General features: G+C 35.3%; 1 protein-coding gene across 1 annotated transcript in view; it reads left to right on the top strand.

Annotated features, from left to right (window-relative positions):
• Positions 1-12: 12 nt before the first annotated feature.
• Positions 13-18,350, top strand: part of ERGIC2 (ERGIC and golgi 2) — a 36,203-nt gene continuing 17,865 nt past the window's right edge. Inside the window, exons 1-5 of the mRNA XM_029206120.1 lie at positions 13-86; positions 9,863-10,005; positions 11,507-11,615; positions 13,515-13,561; positions 14,335-14,405. Coding sequence (XP_029061953.1) covers positions 9,900-10,005; positions 11,507-11,615; positions 13,515-13,561; positions 14,335-14,405 — 333 coding nt within the window. The 5' untranslated portion in view covers positions 13-86; positions 9,863-9,899. The remainder of the gene's footprint in view (positions 87-9,862; positions 10,006-11,506; positions 11,616-13,514; positions 13,562-14,334; positions 14,406-18,350) is intronic.

Raw genomic sequence — 18,350 nt, 5'->3', positions numbered from 1 at the left:
TGTTCTCGCGATATTTCCGGGTAAACGGGAGCCCGGGCGACCGGGCTTCTGTGAAACATGGCGGTCGGCTGGGACCGTAGCACAAGGTAAAATACTGAAACCTCGCCGGGTGCTGTTTTCTCGTTTGTTCCAGGGCTGTTCAGGGCATGAATGTGGTTAAAGGGGTGAGAGCCCGTCATAGCGTTAGCTCCCTGTCTTAGTTCCTCTCTTCCGGAGAGCGGGCCGGACCGGGGAGCCGGTCTACTTACCTTCCCCGGGGTCGTTACTGGCAGGACTCTGGGCAGCGCTGCGCCTGGAAGCTCCCCTTTTCCTGGTCCAGTGTCTCTCCGCTGTCTTCCAACTTGAAGGAGTTTAGCTGCGTCCCCATAGCTGCTGACCCTGGCCCATTGCTTCTCACAGTGCCCCGTGCCCCGGTGGCTCCTCCCGTCCGCAGGGGCGGAGGGTCCCGCGTTGTGAAGACCAGCCTGATAGTGTCCCGATCGTGCCGGGTGTCTGGCTCCCATCCCCATTTCAGATACCAAATTCTTCGCAGCAAGTTGTGCTCTCTAAGAAAGAACGAGGTCTTGGCCTCGCCTCGGGAGGTTCGCACGCCGCTTAGGAAATTGAGAAAGGGGCAGGGCAGGGTGAGATGCTGTAGGAGAGACAGGTCCGAGTGTCACTACTTTTCTGAAACCCTTGAAGAGTTAAGAAGCCCTTGTTAGATAACATGTCAGCTCGTGGTAGAGAATAGCTTTGGGTATTGGTAGTATATAGAATTAATAGGTCATTGTTTGAGAAAACACGTTCCAGTAACTTTTATATTTAGGATTTAGTGCCCTCGAGACAACACAAAGTTACAAAATACCGGTTAAAATGATGCAAGACTGGCTTTCAGAATCAGTTAAAGATGAAGATACAGAAGCAGATAAAGATACAGTTAAAAACGGGATTTATTTATTTGTTTGCAGTTGTACTTAGGTATTTCATTGAACTCTAGTGTACAGCCATTATAAAGAAATGAATTAGGCTTGTTCACTGAAGAATTCAGGACTTATGTTTGTTTACTTAATTTGTTTATTGATATTTCCAAATTGATGCAATTATTCCAGTTCTCTTAGAGGAAAAACATGAAAAAAAATTTCATGGTTTTCTTGCGGGGGGAGAACGTGGGGCGGAATTTCTTTCTTTTTGATGATGAACTTCAGTCACAACTGACTGCTGTAATTGTTTGAGGGTACAAATCATAAAAATATATCAAGCTTGAAAGTCTCAGAGGAAATCAGTACTAGTTTGGAACAACAGCATCAAAAAAGAATTAGAAAAAATAATAAATTTCTTTGAGGATTAGTCATTTAATTGGAAGAAATAGTGAAACATTTTTAATAGAAGTTACTCTTTAGGCAGTCTGTGCATGCTCCAAATCCTATTTAACAGTTTTTCTATATTTATTCTGATTCTACCTCTTAATGTCATGATGGGTAAATTAACCTCTTTCTGTCTTAGTTTCCTTATCTGCAAAATGGGAATAATAATAATACAACTCAGAAAGTGAGTGGTGATGATCAAGTGAGCTAAAACATACAAAGCACCTAGAACAATGCCTGACATACAGTTAACTTTCATTAAATGTTAGCTCTTGTTATTTTTAAATTTTTGTTTTCTAACTTCTATACCTACTCACAAAATGTTGCCTTTGTTCTTAGTCAAAATATAGACTGAAGAAGATGCTTTTATAAGTAATTTCTTTGATTCCAAAATTGATTAAACTCTTCAGTCTATATGGTTAAAATGTCCTTAAACTCCATCTTCCAATTGCTTGCTTTCTTAAGCCGTTATCCTCTCTTAATTACTAAGGTACAGATTCCTCTTTCTACTACTCCATGCAGTCTTACTTAAGTCTAGGTCAGTTCTAGGTCATTTCTGCCCTAGGTGCCTTGTTAACCCATTCTCCTTGCTTTTGGGGACCTTCATTCTGTTGTCAATATATTTCATGTGGGCTTCCCTGGTGGCCCAGTGGTTGAGAGTCCACCTGCCGATGCAGGGGACACGGGTTCGTGCCCCGGTCCAGGAAGATCCCACATGCCCCGGAGCAGCTGGGCCCGTGAGCCATGGCCGCTGAGCCTCTGCTTCCGGAGCCTGTGCTCCGCAACGGGAGAGGCCACAACAGTGAGAGGCCCGCGTACAGCAAAAAAAAAAAAAAAAAAAAAATATATATATATAATTTCATGTGTCTCTGACCTTTTCCTCACACTTTCCTTACTTGTTTAATTCAATTAATTTAATTCAATTTTGTATGCTTTTATTGAGTAGTTACTGTAGTCAAACCATTCTTTGAGGAGGAGGATGTTTGTCTTTGCTTCATCTTGCTACTAGGTACTTACAAATTGTTGTGTTGCCATCACTCTATAGTTTCTTCTTTTAACTTTCATTCTATCAATTTGTATAATCCTCAGTCTATTCATGTTATTATTACCTAACTTCACTTTCCCACCTTCCTAAAGACTTTAACATAAACCTCAAATATCCTACAAGTCTTTGCATTTCTTTTGAGAATTAGAAACAGATATTTATCAAATGACTCATTTTTATCTTGATTAAAAACTGTGAGGTAACCATTATGTCTCCCTCCCTCCTTTTAAAACAAAATTATAAAAGAATTCTGAGATGTTGAGGATCTTTTCAAATTCATCACATAGCTGGTAAGTGCCTAGAAGTCCCCCAAGTGTTTTTGATCACAAAAAACTCACATTTATACCATCTTACTTGGCTTCCAAGTAAACCTTTTTTTTTTTTTTTAAATCACTTGGAAGTTTATTAGATTTGTTTGAATTATGTTAGTGTAAATAATTTTAAAAACAAAATTTAACTCTGTTGTAAAAAGTTTTAAAGTAAAAAGAATGAGTACTTTTTTGATATCTAGTGTTTGTAAAGTGAAACTAAGTTATCTTTCATAAAATTTATTGTATTCTAATGCAATATTGTCAAGTAGTTTAAAATTACATATAAGTCATAGTTTTGCTTTTCATTTCTGAAGTTCAGTGATAGCCTGGATAATATTTGTTCCATCTCCTTTCTCATTGTTATTAATGGCTTGTGTTAGTTTCATAGGACTGCCATAACAAATTACCAACTGGATGGCTTTAAAAACTAGAAATTTGTTCTCTTACAGTTTGGGAGACTACCAGACTGAAATCAAGGTGTCAGCAGGGCCATACTCCCTCTGACAGCTCTAGGAAAGAAACCTTCCTCGTCTCTTCTAGCATCTGGGCAATCCTTGACTCCTTGGCTTGTAGATACATCACTCTAATCTCTGCCTGTCTTCACATGGCATTCTCCCCTGTGTGTCTGTGTATTCTCACATGGCCTTGTTAAAAGGGCACCAGTCATTGGATTTTGGGCCACCTTAATGCAGTATGGTCTCTTAACATCTTTAAAAACCCAAATATTTCCAAATAAGACCCATTCACAGATACCAGGGGTGAGGACCTAAAAGTATCCTTTTGGGAGACATAGTTCAACTCACAACAATGGCCATGTGTATTAACCAATTAAATATTTCTCATATTGTTAAATATACATTAAAAATAGAAGTTAGCTCATAAAGTGTGGGTAGCAGAAGATAAATTATATCTCCATTTTTGTTTGAAGAAGTAATTAAACAATTCAGCAGACCATAAAAGTGTCATGAATTCTATATTTTAATTTTGGCAAAGCATCTGATAGTTTCATTATATTCACGTGGACACAGATGATGAAATACTAGCTGTTTGACATTTCTTAGATTGAGTGTTGATAATGTGTCTCTGTTCCAGCATGAAAGGTGGTTTCTTATTTCTTATGCAGTTTTTCAGAGCATTGTCTTAGTCTCAGTTATTATCAGTGACTTCCTGGAATTTGCTTGTTTTATTTTTTAGTATACACAACAGTTCAGGAGAGAAATTGAAGATATGATACTGGACTGGAGATTATCAAAGTATGAAGAGCATCACCAACCAATGGGCAAAGGAATCTAGCATAATGGCTCCTAAATTTTGTTAACCAGTACAAAAAAATGTATAGAAAAAATCAGGGAAAGGGGCTGGACTTAAGGACTGATATAGAATTGCAGTTTTTTTTTTTTTTTTGCGGTACACGGGCCTCTCACTGTTGTGGCCTCTCCCGTTGGTGAGCACAGGCTGCGAACGCACAGGCTCAGCGGCCATGGCTCACGGGCCTAGCCGCTCCGCGGCATGTGGGATCTTTCCGGACTGGGGCACGAACCCGTGTCCCCTGCATCGGCGGGTGGACTCTCAACCACTGCGCCACCAGGGAAGCCCTAGAATTGCAGTTTTTAATTTTATTAAAGAAAGATATCCAAAAACAAACAAACAAAAAACTTTCTATCTAATTTTATCATAGAAGGGACATTTGACACATTAAAAAAAAGGAAGGAAATAATCTCAGAATAAAAGATTTTTAAACTGAATAAATTTAACTTAAAAAAAGAATCCTATATTGTCCTTGTATTTTTTCACTTAGGTACAGACTAGAAACTTTTGTAACAGAATGGCAGTTCTGTGGTTCTGGAAACCACTGACCTAGGGTCTTTCTAAATGCATTTTTGAAAATGTCTGACTGAGCTGGATGGAGAGGCAAATAGAGTGGGAATGGGAGCAGTGGAACTGAATGACTGGGAGGAATCCAAGGGATTGAGAACACAGGGAAAATGAAGAGTAGATTCTTCCCTAGTGAGGAAATTAAAGAGCTGGAAGGATAATTGTTTCTGCTCAGAGAGGAAAATTGGTGATTTGGATATTAGAGGTGGAACAGTTTTAAAAGTTAAGAGGAGCCAAAGCATGGCCTTGTTCATGTGTGGCTTTGTATAGAATTAAGATGGAAGTCACTGGAGAATATCTGTTAGGCTTACATGGTGAAAGGATTATCATTTTGAATGAGTGCCCGAGACTGAGTGTCATAGGGTGGTGATGGAATGGGGAAGAAGTGCAGTGAATGATCCAGGTGCTGAAGTCATTAAGGAAGTTCTAAGTATATCCAGGTGTTAATGGAAGATGAATCAAGTGCTGAAGTGAGTTAGTGTACACTGTGGGTTGGAGTATGGACTCTGGAGCCAAGCTGCTTGGCAGTGAATCCAGTTTCTACCACCTGCTGTGTGGGCCTTGAAAATACTTGACTGGGGACTTCCCTGGTGGCGCAGTGGGTAAGACTCTGCACTCCCAATGCAGGGGGCCTGGGTTCAATCCCTGGTCAGGGAACTAGATCCCACATGCATGCAGCAACTAAGAGTTTGCATGCCAAGGAGCCCGTGTGCTGCAACTAAGGAGTACAGGAGCCGCAACTAAGGAGCTGGTGAGCCGCAACTAAGGAGCCCGCCTGCCACAACTAAGACCCGGTGCAACCAAATAAATAAATATTTAAAAAAAAAAGAAAATACTTAACTGTCTGTGCCTCAGTTTCCTTATCTATAAGTGAATAAAAATAGTATTTACTTTGTAGAGTCCTTTAGAGGATTAAATGAATTTAATATATAAAGTGCTTCAAATAATACCTAGCATATAATATGAAAGCTAGCTATAATTCTAATGTAGTATGTGTGTTTATTATTATTATTAGAAGATAGACTTGAAAAGGGAAGAGATGGTTGAGGTATCATGTTAAAACATGCTACTTCTTTACCTGTGAGTCTCAGAAATGAAGTATGATTCAAAGATAATTACCACCAGGAGAATGTTATGTTTCATAAAGAGCAGGTAGAAGGATTGCTTTTAGAAAAACTGGAAGTTATTGGATGACTTGTTCATATCAGAACAGTGGCTCTATAGAGTAGATTGGCAAGTATTCGAGGTGGAACGAATTTTTGGATGTAGGTTAATGCTGAGCTAACAGGAATGGGACTGGAGCAGCAGCAGAGTGGCAAGGTGCTCCATTGTAGAATAGAGCTGTCTTAGCAGAAGGTGAGACACAGCCTGCTGTTGTCCACCTTTCTATCCGGGGATGGGGGAGAGGCAGTGAGAGTGCCCTATGCATGCCCTCAGGGTCAGGCCGTGGAATCGTGAAAACTAGGAATGGAAGAAGCCAGAGGCTGGGAGAGAGCCAAGTGAGTACACTAGTTAGATGATTAAGGGAGGAGTGCTGGATAGGTTATATGAAGTGTTAGAGGGTTGGTAAAACTAGCTGCTTTCCATATCTTTATACTTACATGTAATTTACAAGAAAGCATTTATAGAGCTCATTACAATATAGAAAATTTAGAAAGTAAAATTCACAGTTTTATTCATTTGCTCAACAATGCTATACCTACTATGTGCCAACCACTGTTGTAGGTGCTAGGGATATACTGTAGTGAGCAAAACAAAAATTCTTCTTGTAGATCTTATATTTTTACATATTTACTTATCTAAGTATGACTTTTGATTGGAAAGCTGTGCTACCGTGAGTTTTTCTGAGGAAATTTCCCACCTTCCTTCTTTCCTTCCTTCCATAAATATTTATCAAGTAACCTGCTGTGCATTGGAGATACAAAGATTAAGTTAGACATGGTTCCTGCCCTAAAATTACAATGGAGAAAACAAAATTAAGCAAGTATAAATAGTGTGATAAAGGCACAGTGTTCTAGGAGGCCATGCTATAACTCATGTTTGGGGTCATAGAAGTTTTTTTTTTTCCCCTGAGAGAGAGATTTAGACTGAGACTTGAAGAGTAAATAGGAGTTAGCCAAATGTAGAGGTGGGGGAGTGGGGGAAGGATATTTATAGTAGAGAGAATAGCATGTTTAAGGAATAGAAAGTGATTTAGTATGGTTGGAACTAAGACTTTGAGGGATTGGGTTTTGAAGAGAGGTAAGCAGGGCCTGTGTTTTGAGTGCTTTGTAAACCATGTTAGGATAGGGTCCAAACTCTTTAAATGTAATGGGGACCTATAAAAATATTTTAAAATAAAATTTATATGATCAGTTTTATGTATTAAAAATATTATTGATTGTAGTGTGGAGAGTGAATTGAAAGATTGAAGATTGAAGCAATGCAGAGATAGATTATGGCAGCTGAGACTAGGCTCCTAGTAAGGAACTTCTCAATGGGCCTGGAAAAGAAATGACAGATTTGAGAGAAATTTAGGAAGAGTTTAAGTCTAAGGATGCAACTTATGTTTCTAGCTTGTGCATTTGGGTGCATGTGTCATCATTAACGAATATAGGGACACAGGAGGAGAAAAAGGTTTGGTAGGGTGAAGTATTTATTTTTAGACTTGTTTTGTCTGAATTGTCTCTGGAATGCCCTAATGAAAATGTAATAGAAGGCAAAAAGATATACATGTCTGCAGAAAGATTTGGACTGGGAATAAAGATTTGAGAGGAATCAACATGTAGATAGAAATGGAAGGGATGGGAGATCACTTGGGGGAAGTGTGGAGGTTGGGAGGAGGGCCTAGTGTCCTCTGAGAGGAAGAAGAATCTGCAAAATAAGCCAAAGAAGATCTTAGAGGTAAAACAAAAATCAGGAGTATAGTATTACCTAAGCCAGGGTAAGAGACTGTTTCAAGGAGAAAAAGAAGTGATGAATAAGTGAGAAAATATATTTTCTCAGAAGCAAAATTGATTAAGGGCTAAAAATTGTCCGTTGGGTTTGGTACTAAGCAAGTCGTTAATAACCTTGCTGAGAGCAAATTTAGTTGAGAGGCGAGGAAGTAGTCTCAGTATATGAATACGGACAACTCATACCTTTAAGTTTTGCTGTAGGTATGCAGCTGGAGATCTATACAGTAGTTGGAGTTGGACTTGAGCTTACGTGGAGAGTTTTGTCTTAAAGATAAGTGGCTTGAACATATTTATTATTTAGCCCCTGTAGGAAAGAATGAGTATAAATTGAAAGATGGAAGAAGGATCAGTCTTGGTGCCGTTACTGCTAAGCAGGTACAGAAAATAAATTTGATTAGTGAGTTGAACAAACTTGAGGAACATGGCTTATGCTTAATAAACACTCAGAAGCTTAATTTACAGATGAGAAGAGCAGTTTTTTGGGGTTTTTTTTGCAGTATGCGGGCCTCTCACTGTTGTGGCCTCTCCCAACGCGGAGCGCAGGCTCCGGACGCGCAGGCCCAGCGGCCATGGCCCACGGGCCCAGCCGCTTCGCGGCACGGGGGATCCTCCCGGACCGGGGCACGAACCCGCATCCCCCGCATCAGCAGGCGGACTCCCAACCACTGTGCCACCAGGGAAGCCCGAGAAGAGCAGTATTATAACTGTCATGGGGATCAAACACTGTCATCTCTTGTCTACATGTTCTTTTTTTTCCTTAGGAAAACCATATACATGAAATGCAAAATTATATTCTGAAGGCCACTTTTGAGCATGGAATCAGCAAGGGGAGTTAGTTGGGTATTTATAATGGCAAATGAAATCAACCCATTAATGCATTTAGCTTCATTTTAGGGCCGTGGCTCCTTCGTGGACTGATTAGTAGTGCCTCTGGTTAGGTCCTGCTCTCTTTTGGACAGGGTTCATGATTACTGTCAGTTTTTACTTCCCTGAGTCTCCTTTTTTCTCCATGAATACTCTTTCTATGGTCTGTTCTTTCTGTATTAATCCTACTTAGATTTCAGACAAGTCTTTCTGCTTTCTTCTAGAGACATTCTTTTAGTGACTTTTTCAACCATTTAACTTACTCTGTTATGTGTTGATTTTATCAATACAACTTTGATTTCTGGTAATGCTTGTAGTATCACCTATAATATTATTTATATAAATCAGTCATATAAAAAAAATTATATAAAGGGCTTCCCTGGTGGCGCAGTGGTTGAGAGTTCGCCTGCCGATGCTGGGACACGGGTTCTTGCCCCGGTCCGGGAAGATCCCACATGCCGCAGAGCGGCTGGGCCCGTGAGCCATGGCTGCTGAGCCTGCGCGTCCGGAGCCTGTACTCCGCAATGGGAGAGGCCACAACAGTGAGAGACCCGCGTACCGCAAAAAAAAAAAAAAATTATATAAATATTTGAGATTTCAGTTATTTTTAATGGCTAGCATATTTTAGATGTAGTTGGCATATTGATCAAAAAGAGAATAGCAAGCAATTTTTAAATAATATTTTTATTATAAAAGCAGATAATTTGGAAAATCCAAAATTTTGTAAAGAAGACAAAATCCTCCCATGATCTACTTATAACATTTTGTGTATAGGCTTTCAGTTTGTTTCCCATATATCTTTTTCCCTGTCTCCCATAAAACTGGCATATGGCCTTCTGGTCTTTGCTTACTGTATTATGAGTATTTTCTTACATCATTAAATGTTTTCTTTTATAAGATTTTCAGTGTTTACATAGATTTAGAACTTTTAATTCACTGTAATTTGTATATTGGATACGAGGAGTTCGTTTCTATCTTCAATATTTAAAAATAGCCATACAAGAAATATCCTCATCAAATTTTTGTGCACAACACAGATATTTTCCTTCGGATACATTCCTAAAAAAGGAATTTACTTAGAATAAGAGTGGTGAATATTTATGTTCTTGTTAGCAGTGTATGAGCATATCTGCTTTACTTCATTGTCATCCATTAATGGGAATGTATTATTTTTATATGTTTTGTTAATTTCATAGGAGAAAGACTATTTATTTTAATTTGTATATTCAAATATTACAAATGTAATTGAATTGATTTTCACTTTTTTTGGCTATTTAATGTGTTTGTGTGTGTAAATTGCCTGTCATTAGTACTTTTTTGTCAGGGTGGAAGTGGAGAAAAAAGAGATGTGGATAAGTGTTAAGCTTTTTCTTCTCAAGGAGGAATAAGAATGTTACGTTGTTCCAAGGACATTTGTCAGTTATCTAAAAATAAAAGAAACCTTTTAATCTATTTGGAGGATTCATTTATTCATTTTTTATTCCTTAGCATGACTATATGAAAGAAGAAGAAGGTTTTCCTGAAGATGAGGCGACTGAATCGGAAGAAAACCTTAAGTTTGGTGAAAGAGTTGGATGCCTTTCCGAAAGTTCCTGACAGCTATGTAGAGACTTCAGCCAGTGGGGGTACAGGTGAGTATCAGTTCAAATTAAAACTCCTTCAGTAAGTGCAACTTCTAAGTTATCAACCAAGAGCATACAGAAATGTAGCCATGAGGAAGAACTCATCAGTGAACTGTGCAGTAACTTTATAGTTGGTCTGTCCTCATGCCACACTATTTGCCTTAATTTTATTCTTATGTATATTCTTTTTCGCATCCAACCCAGTGCAGTCTATGCATTTAGCAGTGTTTATTAAAACATTAATGAACAAATTAATCCAGTTTTACTGCTTTGGTGCTCTTGAGTTATGTATACGTATATTAACAAGATTATTATATGTAAATAGAATTGAAGTTGTTTAATGATGTTGAAACTGCCTCAGTCTGTTTTGGTTAAGAATAAGTCAATTTAGACATTATAATAAAAATTCTTAAATTTCACATTACTGAAGAGAGGCAGCATAGGGTAATAGTTAAGAGCTTAGACTTTGGAATCAGACTGTCTGGATTTAAATTCCACCTCTGCCCCTTCCTAAATACTTGATCTTGAGGAAGTTAATCTGTCTATGCTTTAGTTTCTTCTTCCATGAAATGGGGATGATATCAGTATTTGCCAGGTAGAGTTGCAGTAGCAATTAAATAAATTAATATTTATAAAATGCTCAGAGCAGTGCCTGGTACGGATAGTAGTATTTATTAAATAAATAAATAATGAAATATATCAGAAAAATATGCAACTATAACAGTATTAACTATTATTTCTTTCCCCATGAAGAGCTGATAAGACAATATACTTCCCATAAGATTGACATTTCATTTAGTAAAATGTATAATAAATTGCTTGCTATTGCTAATCTCTTGTGATTAACTTTTGTTAATGAAAATAGTACAAGTTCTTGATGCACAATCCATTTTAAGTGCAGTTTGTCATAGTATATGATAGTGCTTTTTCTTTTTGTTAGATCTTTTACTTTTATAAATGAAGTGAAATACTTAGGAGCTTTCAAAGTAGAAAGTTTTATTAGAGATTTGGAGATGTTATTTGAGTTTCTGACACAGATTGTTGTAGATTCTTAGGATCTAAGAAATTAAGCTAGTTTTTTTTTTTTAATTGGACCATAGGCATGGATGCATTTTTAATTATGAGGGGACTACTTTCAAATTTGTGTTGTGAAACTTATGCTTACTTTCATCATTTATCTTATCTGTGACACTGCTATATATAACAAGGTAAAAGTTTTATGTATTTGTAGAATTTTGACAAATCTATTTAGTGAGAAATGTCCTTCGTATTGAAGAAATAAAATGCTTTCTCAATAGTGCAAATGTTTGTGTTCATTAAATCTTCATTTTTGAGCTGTTTTAGAAAAAAATTTATAATGACTATTTTAAGAAAAACATTTTATTGTATTCATTCACGTGGCAATCATATTAGGGTATTCTTTGCTAATTTTAATCTTACTTAAAATGGTTTTCTGCTGTTTACCTTTTAAAAATTGTTTTAATTCTTTCCTTTTTTGTTGGTTTCTCAGTTTCTCTAATAGCATTTACCACTATGGCTTTATTAACTATAATGGAATTTTCAGTATATCAAGATACATGGATGAAGTATGAATATGAAGTAGACAAGGATTTTTCTAGGTAACTTTTTTTTTGAAATACCTTTAGATTTAAATTGCTCTGAAGGTAACATATTTAAAAAAAAAAGTCTAACCTTTTATACTTGGTTTATTTTAATTCTGAAGAAATAGTACTGAAAAATCCTCATTAATTGTATGCATTAGGTAAAACATTTTAGAATAATTTGAATACTGGTTAAATTCTAAGAGAAAGGTCCTCTGATTGAATATGCATTTGTTTAAAAAGGCTAGGAGAATATGTTTTTCCTTAGATGTTGAAATGACGGAAATAGTTTGATGTTTTGAAATTGTTTACTCTTTAGATTTTGAAATATCTTACTGATCTGTGTGAACTGGAAAATAAATTGTCTAAGGTTACATTGTTTATGCTTATAGCTTGATTGTTGTAAATTGTGTATAAACTATATTTTAAGGTAAACAGCATCACTTTTAAACCTTTGAAAATATTAGTACCTTAATTAGGAGACAAAATATACTTTATTTGTATTATTTGGATTTTTTAATTGATTGAAGATAACAAGTTTATAATACTTAGATTGCACTAGATAGCAGGAAACATTTACTTCTCAATTTCAATCCCAGCTCTGCCATTTACTAGGTATGTGACTTTAGGGAACTTACTAAATCTATTTCTGCGTGTGCTTCAGTTTCGTTTTCTGTAAAATGGGGATACTAATTATAGTACTTTCCTCTTCAGGTCAGTGAGAATTCAGTCAGTCAACATTTGTAATAGGTGCTGTGTAACCTTGGGCAAGTCATACAACTGACTTCTTTTGGGCCTCAGTTTCTTGATCTATAACATCAGTGTTATTCTTAATGCCATTAGTTTTTAAGGAATTTGTTGTTTTTCTTATTTTGGTTTTTTTTTAGCACCAATGAAATAATTTTTATTCTTTCTAAATGAAGTCATGTATTTCACCACATAAGTGTAGTGGGGGTGCCCAGAAGCCTGTCTGCTTGACCTCACCCTCTTCCTATAAATCTGAGCCTAAACCCCAGGGTTATTTGGAACACTATTTGAACTCTAGACTACTTTAAGACTCTGTGAAGTTCTAAAAATCTGTACTCCCTATTGAAACCAGATGAAAATTATTAGAGTGAAAAAAAGTTTTGATAGGAAGCGCAGGACAGGACTGATCCTGATTGTACTCATTCTGTTATTCATGACACTGATTCTGATATTTGAAAATTAATTTGATTTGTACTAAATATTTGAAAATAAGCCATTGGTTGAGCCTTTTTAAAAGGCCATGCAAAACTTTAAGAATCAGGTTTTTTTTTTTTTTTTTTCTGGTAATTTGGGTACATTTATCTTGAGTCACACAGACCTAGTTTCCAATATGCCACTTCAGTAGTTATGTGGTCTTAAGCCAGGCATTTATTTAAACTGCCGTAAACACCATTGGCTTATTTGTAGAACTGAAGCTATCTACTTTATAGGTCCATGGTAAAGAATAAAGAGGATAGTATTTGTAGGACATCAGGTACAATGCCTGATGTCTGGTATTTATTTGGTAAATAAGGAGAGAAAGGCTTTCAATTCCTAACTTTTGATTTTGAAAGTTTTGTATTGTTTAATGGCATAGTCTACGTAAGGTTTATGTAAACAGAGGTTAATACTTTTTTCTGAGTTGCTTGGACTTACTAATTGTAGAATTGCCATTAAAATGAAGGATACTGTGTTCAAAACTTGTGAAATCAGAAAGACTTTTGGAATAATTACAAAATAGAATTTTTACTTTTAAAGTGCCTTTGTTTTGCCCATATGAATGCTATCCAAGTTCTAATTGACATATTTTATTCTGTATGAAGTCCAAGTTTTTCATAGATCAGTTGATTTATATTGATCATGTTTTGTTGATCAATTGGTAGGTTCTAATGTTTCCTTTTTGTCTTTTAGCAAATTGAGAATCAATATAGATATTACTGTTGCCATGAAGTGTCAGTGTAAGTACGTGTTTAACCTGATGATTGCATATATAGATTATGGTTTAAACAGTTGCTAGTAAAAAGTAAAAGCCACTGGTTGTTTTAACTTTATTTTTCTTTTATGATATCTTAATTTAAGAATACAAATTGTTTTTCTCCCCAGCTTGTATTCTTTAAATTTCTTCTCCATAAAGAGATTTAACTTTCACATTAGTATAATTAAAATGAAAGAAAATTGGAGGAAATTTTTATAAATCGAAGTTCTAGTTTAGGTACATCCTTTATTTCTTTCTTGTTTGGCATACTGGTTTTTACACCCACATTCCAGAAACATATCCTGTTTCACAGTTTCAATTTACTACCCTTTACTTTTACTTCTGCATATTAAAATACAGATCCAAATCTTTTGAGTTAATGGTGATGTTACCCTTTTCTGTTTTCTTCGCTGGCTTCACTTAATTATACTGGTAGAAGTGGAAAAATGTTAATATGCTAGATAGATAATGTTTGAATCAGTATAGTTCTCAAAAATGAGGATGCTTTTTCATCTTAAATTGTGTCTTAAATTACTGCTTGAAAAGTAGAGACCGAGAATTCAGTAGTTCAGACAAAATTTTTTAAAGTGTGAAATCATTTTATCCAATTAAGGAAATTAATTTCTAAAAGATTTCATCTAAGAACAACCTTAAATCTCTTTTCCTTTTCCATTTATTTTTTCTTATGTTAGTGGTTAGTGGATATAGTTTGACTCTCAGCATAGAATATAAAACTTCTAATTCTTTTTTATGCAGATATTGGAGCAGATGTATTGGATTTAGCAGAAACAATGGTTGCATCTGCAGATGGTCTAGTTTATGAACCAGTAAGTTTGATTTACATGTTCTTTTAAATAGTATGCTTTGAGGAATTGTTCCCTTGAAGACAGTTTTGATATTTGCTTTTAATTTTGTCTGAGCTAGTTTTTTAAAAATATATTTTCTTAATTCAAAAGTAGTATACAACATTGTAAATCAGCTATACTTCAGTAAAAAATAAAACAAAAACAAAACAAATAAACAGAAATATTCCATATTCTTTGTAAACATTTAGGGGGAAGAGAAAATTATATAATTACCAAATTATATAAATATAATTACCAAATTATATCTAAACCAAAGCCTTGTTAGCATTCTGGATAAGCCTCTATAATCTTATACTTATTTTATATTTTTTGTTAATGCTTCCTAACAGTTTCCTTTTCTCTTTTATACAGTTGCTATAGTGATGAAATTTTCTTCTTCTAATGATTTGGAAATTCTATGTCTTATTTGTATTCTTCTTTTACCAAATTTAAGTTCTTAAAAACGTTTGAGCTATATTTCTCTTGTAATCAAGAATGAAGCATTATCTAAGAGGAGAAATTTCATATGCATTTAGTTCTTCCTCTTTCCTTCACACCTCCATTTCCCAGACCTAATGAAATACTGACATTCTCTTATTGTTTTCCTAGCACAAGTTGTGTGTAGTAGAATTAATTTGTTAGAAAACACCATCACATTACAGGGGCAGGTATCACATTACAGGGGTGGGTTATAACAGGTCATGATCAGAACTAGCCCTAAAGAAGCTTTAGAAAACAAAGCATGGAACTCCCAGCTACTCTGCCTTGCTGACTGCTCTGTTGGCATTGTGGTACTTATGTTTACCCATGCATTCTTGAGTTGCTTTGTTTACCATTGACAGTTGTGAACCCTCTTTAAACAAAATTGCAAAGTGAAGACTAAAGGTGATGGAGGAGGATTAGAAGTAACTGAATAGGTGGAGGAGAAAAAAGGGAAGCTCTTAGGTCAGTTTTGATTACCAAATTATTTTTAGTTTACATGAACAAAATATATTTATGCCTTTTGATACACACTTTTAAAATAAAATTTTCTAAAGAAAAAGTAACTTTTGTTACTGCCACTCTGAACCACCCTACTTCCTAACTCCTGTATTGCCACTCAAAAAATTGATATCAGTAATTTTAAATGAGGTTAGGAACCTTACAAATTCAGGTACCATGTTATTGCATGTTAAACTATTATCTGGAAATTTAGATCTAGATGATTATTATCAGACACTAATATTTGTATTCTATTTCATACTATTTTAGGAATAATTATTCAACTTTATGTTTTATTGCTTTTACTTTCTACCCTTCTTAGTTTCTTTATTTTTGTTTATCATTTTGTGAGGGACTTTTTGTGACTTCTTTGTCAGCAAGAATATGTGGGTTATATTTTATGACAGACTGCCTATGTCATTCTGTTCTCAATACAGGTAAGGTTGGCTGAGGATAGAATTCTTGCTTTATGGTGTTTTACACTCAGAACTTTATAGACATTCCTTTATTGCCTTCTGGCACAATTTTTTTTTCTTTGTAGGTAACACATTTATCTACTTATATGCTTTTTTCTTTTACTTTTGAAATTCAAATATTTATCCTGTATATCCAAGTGTGGATCCCCTTCAGTTATTTTTGGCTTTTGATGGTATTAATGATCTGAAGTTTTAAGTGTTTTTTGCTTGTTTGTTTGCTTTAATGATGTTCAGAGTAATGGTTTTACCTCTGTTTTTTAAAATTCTTATCAAGTGATGTTGAATTTCATGGGGTGGTTCTCAATATTTTTATCAATTCTTGCATAAGATGCATATTTTGAACTTTATCTGTGAGTTCTGGGAGATGACCTTGATCCAGCAGGATCAATCTTTTTTTTTTCAATGCCTTCATTATGTTTTAAAATTCAGTGATTATATTTTCCACCTTTGATATATTGCAGATCACTCCATTTTTTTCTGTCTTCATGATGATAAATCTCATTGAGAAATAATTAGAGAAACTTCACTTTTCTTCTTCTTTTTAGAAATGGTATCACAGAGGAAAATTAGCCCTCGGACCTCAGATTTACCACTTCTTTCAAATTGATGAATCTTTTTGTCTATCTAGCTATCTAGCTATCTATTCTCTTGTTCATCTTTAGGATGGGAAAATAAATGGCCAGTTAACTGACTGAGAGTTGAGATAGACTTGAGTTATGTCGGTTCCCTTTCCCTCCCCGCCCCCACCTTTTTTTTTTCCAGACGTAAATGAAAGGAGAAGGTTATATAGTTTAGATATACTGTGTTTCTTCTAAGCAAAATTAGAGCTTCAGATGCTTTTGAAAAGAAAGGAGGAAGTCACACTGGGTTCAGGATGGCAGAGTAGTTCACCAGGGCACCCCACATTTCCTTTTCCGTATTTGTTTTGACAGGTTAAATTTAGCTAGGGTAATTCCTTTTTTCTTTAACTGGTGTGACTGTCCTCATTAGCAGCCAGCTGTAGCAGTAGTTTTGCTTAATTTAGAATACAGTCCAGGTCACATGTAAGCTGGGAATAATAATGCTGTGGAATGCCCTTTGTGATGTGGTCTCTGGCACTCGATTGAACTGCTAGAAGTCTTCTTAGGATGGTGACTGTCTCTTCCTCAAGTGTCTTGTTATCTTTTATCACCTGTTTTCCTCTGTTACTCTGAATTGGGGATTTACTGCTTACATGGATTTTCCTGTCCCATGAAATAAATTATGTGTTGGGCTCTTTTCTCAATTTAGTCTCCCTTGTATGCTGTCTTGCATAAGTTTTTGATAATTTCCAACATATGGATGCTATTTAAAATGATTTAAAATAATGATACAGTTTGTGTCCTCATTTTTCTGTTTCTTTGGACATTGTGAGAATTTGAGGAGATAATCATCTTGAACTTATCCTCTAAAATTTATTTATGCTGTTTTTCTAGCATTTGCTCCATACTGAGTGTCTGTCACTCCCACTCTCTTCACGTTTATTAAGTCTCTGATTTTTTTAATAAATATTTTTTCTGGACAGCTTGTCTCTTCAGCTAGATTCTAAGCTCCTGAAAAGCAATTACTTCATTTTTTCTTCTTTATAGCTCACAAAATGTAAAGCATAATGCATTGCAGGTATTAGGCACTGATAAATATGTTAGAATTATGTAATTGTGGCAGGATCTTTGATTATTCCATTGTAACAGTTTCTCACATTTCAGTCATTTGTAGAAGAGGAAAGTTTTATTTTAATTTAACTGTCATGAACTAAAAGTCATGTCTTAGCCAGAAAGTTAGAAACTTAAAAATATGTAATTGTATATTTTTATCAGTAATTTTTAAAACGTTTAACAGTGTTTCCGGTAAGTATTCATTCCCTTGTCCTAATTTATATTAAAATATTTAAGAATTATTATTAATGTAAAATTATTTGAGATAATTTTTACTTGTTTTTAAATTTTCACTCATTCTTTTAATATGCAGTCTGAATATTAAAAACTTAATTCTAATAATTTTACTGGTTTCTAAACCATGATCACACAATATGCTATGATAGCTACTATTTATTTAAAGAAAAGAACTACTTTTAGGGATGTGAGAAAGTGAGGAATCTGACATAGTTGGGTTTATATACTGACCTTCATTATCTGTGATTTTTCAAAAAATTTTTTAATCTTTTGAGTTCTTTTTTATATATAAAAAGGAGAGAATAATAACAAACTCACAAGGTTGTTATGAAGGTTAAGTGAGATAATGATTTAAGTAGCATAGTGCCAAACACAAAGTAGGCCACTCAGTAGTTCTTTACCCGCTGTGTTAAGCACTATACCGAGCAGTTTGGGGAAGTCAAAGGGAGAATCACATAGTCCCTGCTGTCAGTAGTTTTATTCACAAGGTAACTGGGGAGCAGTTGCATGTAGCCTCATCTGTTTGCCATGGTGTGTTTTATAGCACTTTCTTTGTGTGC

The sequence above is a fragment of the Monodon monoceros genome, unplaced genomic scaffold, assembly GCF_005190385.1.
Source record: "Monodon monoceros isolate NGI ecotype Baffin Bay Population unplaced genomic scaffold, NGI_Narwhal_1 Super_Scaffold_6, whole genome shotgun sequence".
Lineage (NCBI taxonomy): Eukaryota > Metazoa > Chordata > Mammalia > Artiodactyla > Monodontidae > Monodon > Monodon monoceros.
Note: the sequence above shows the minus strand (reverse complement) of the source record. Positions and strands in the feature narration are given on the sequence as shown.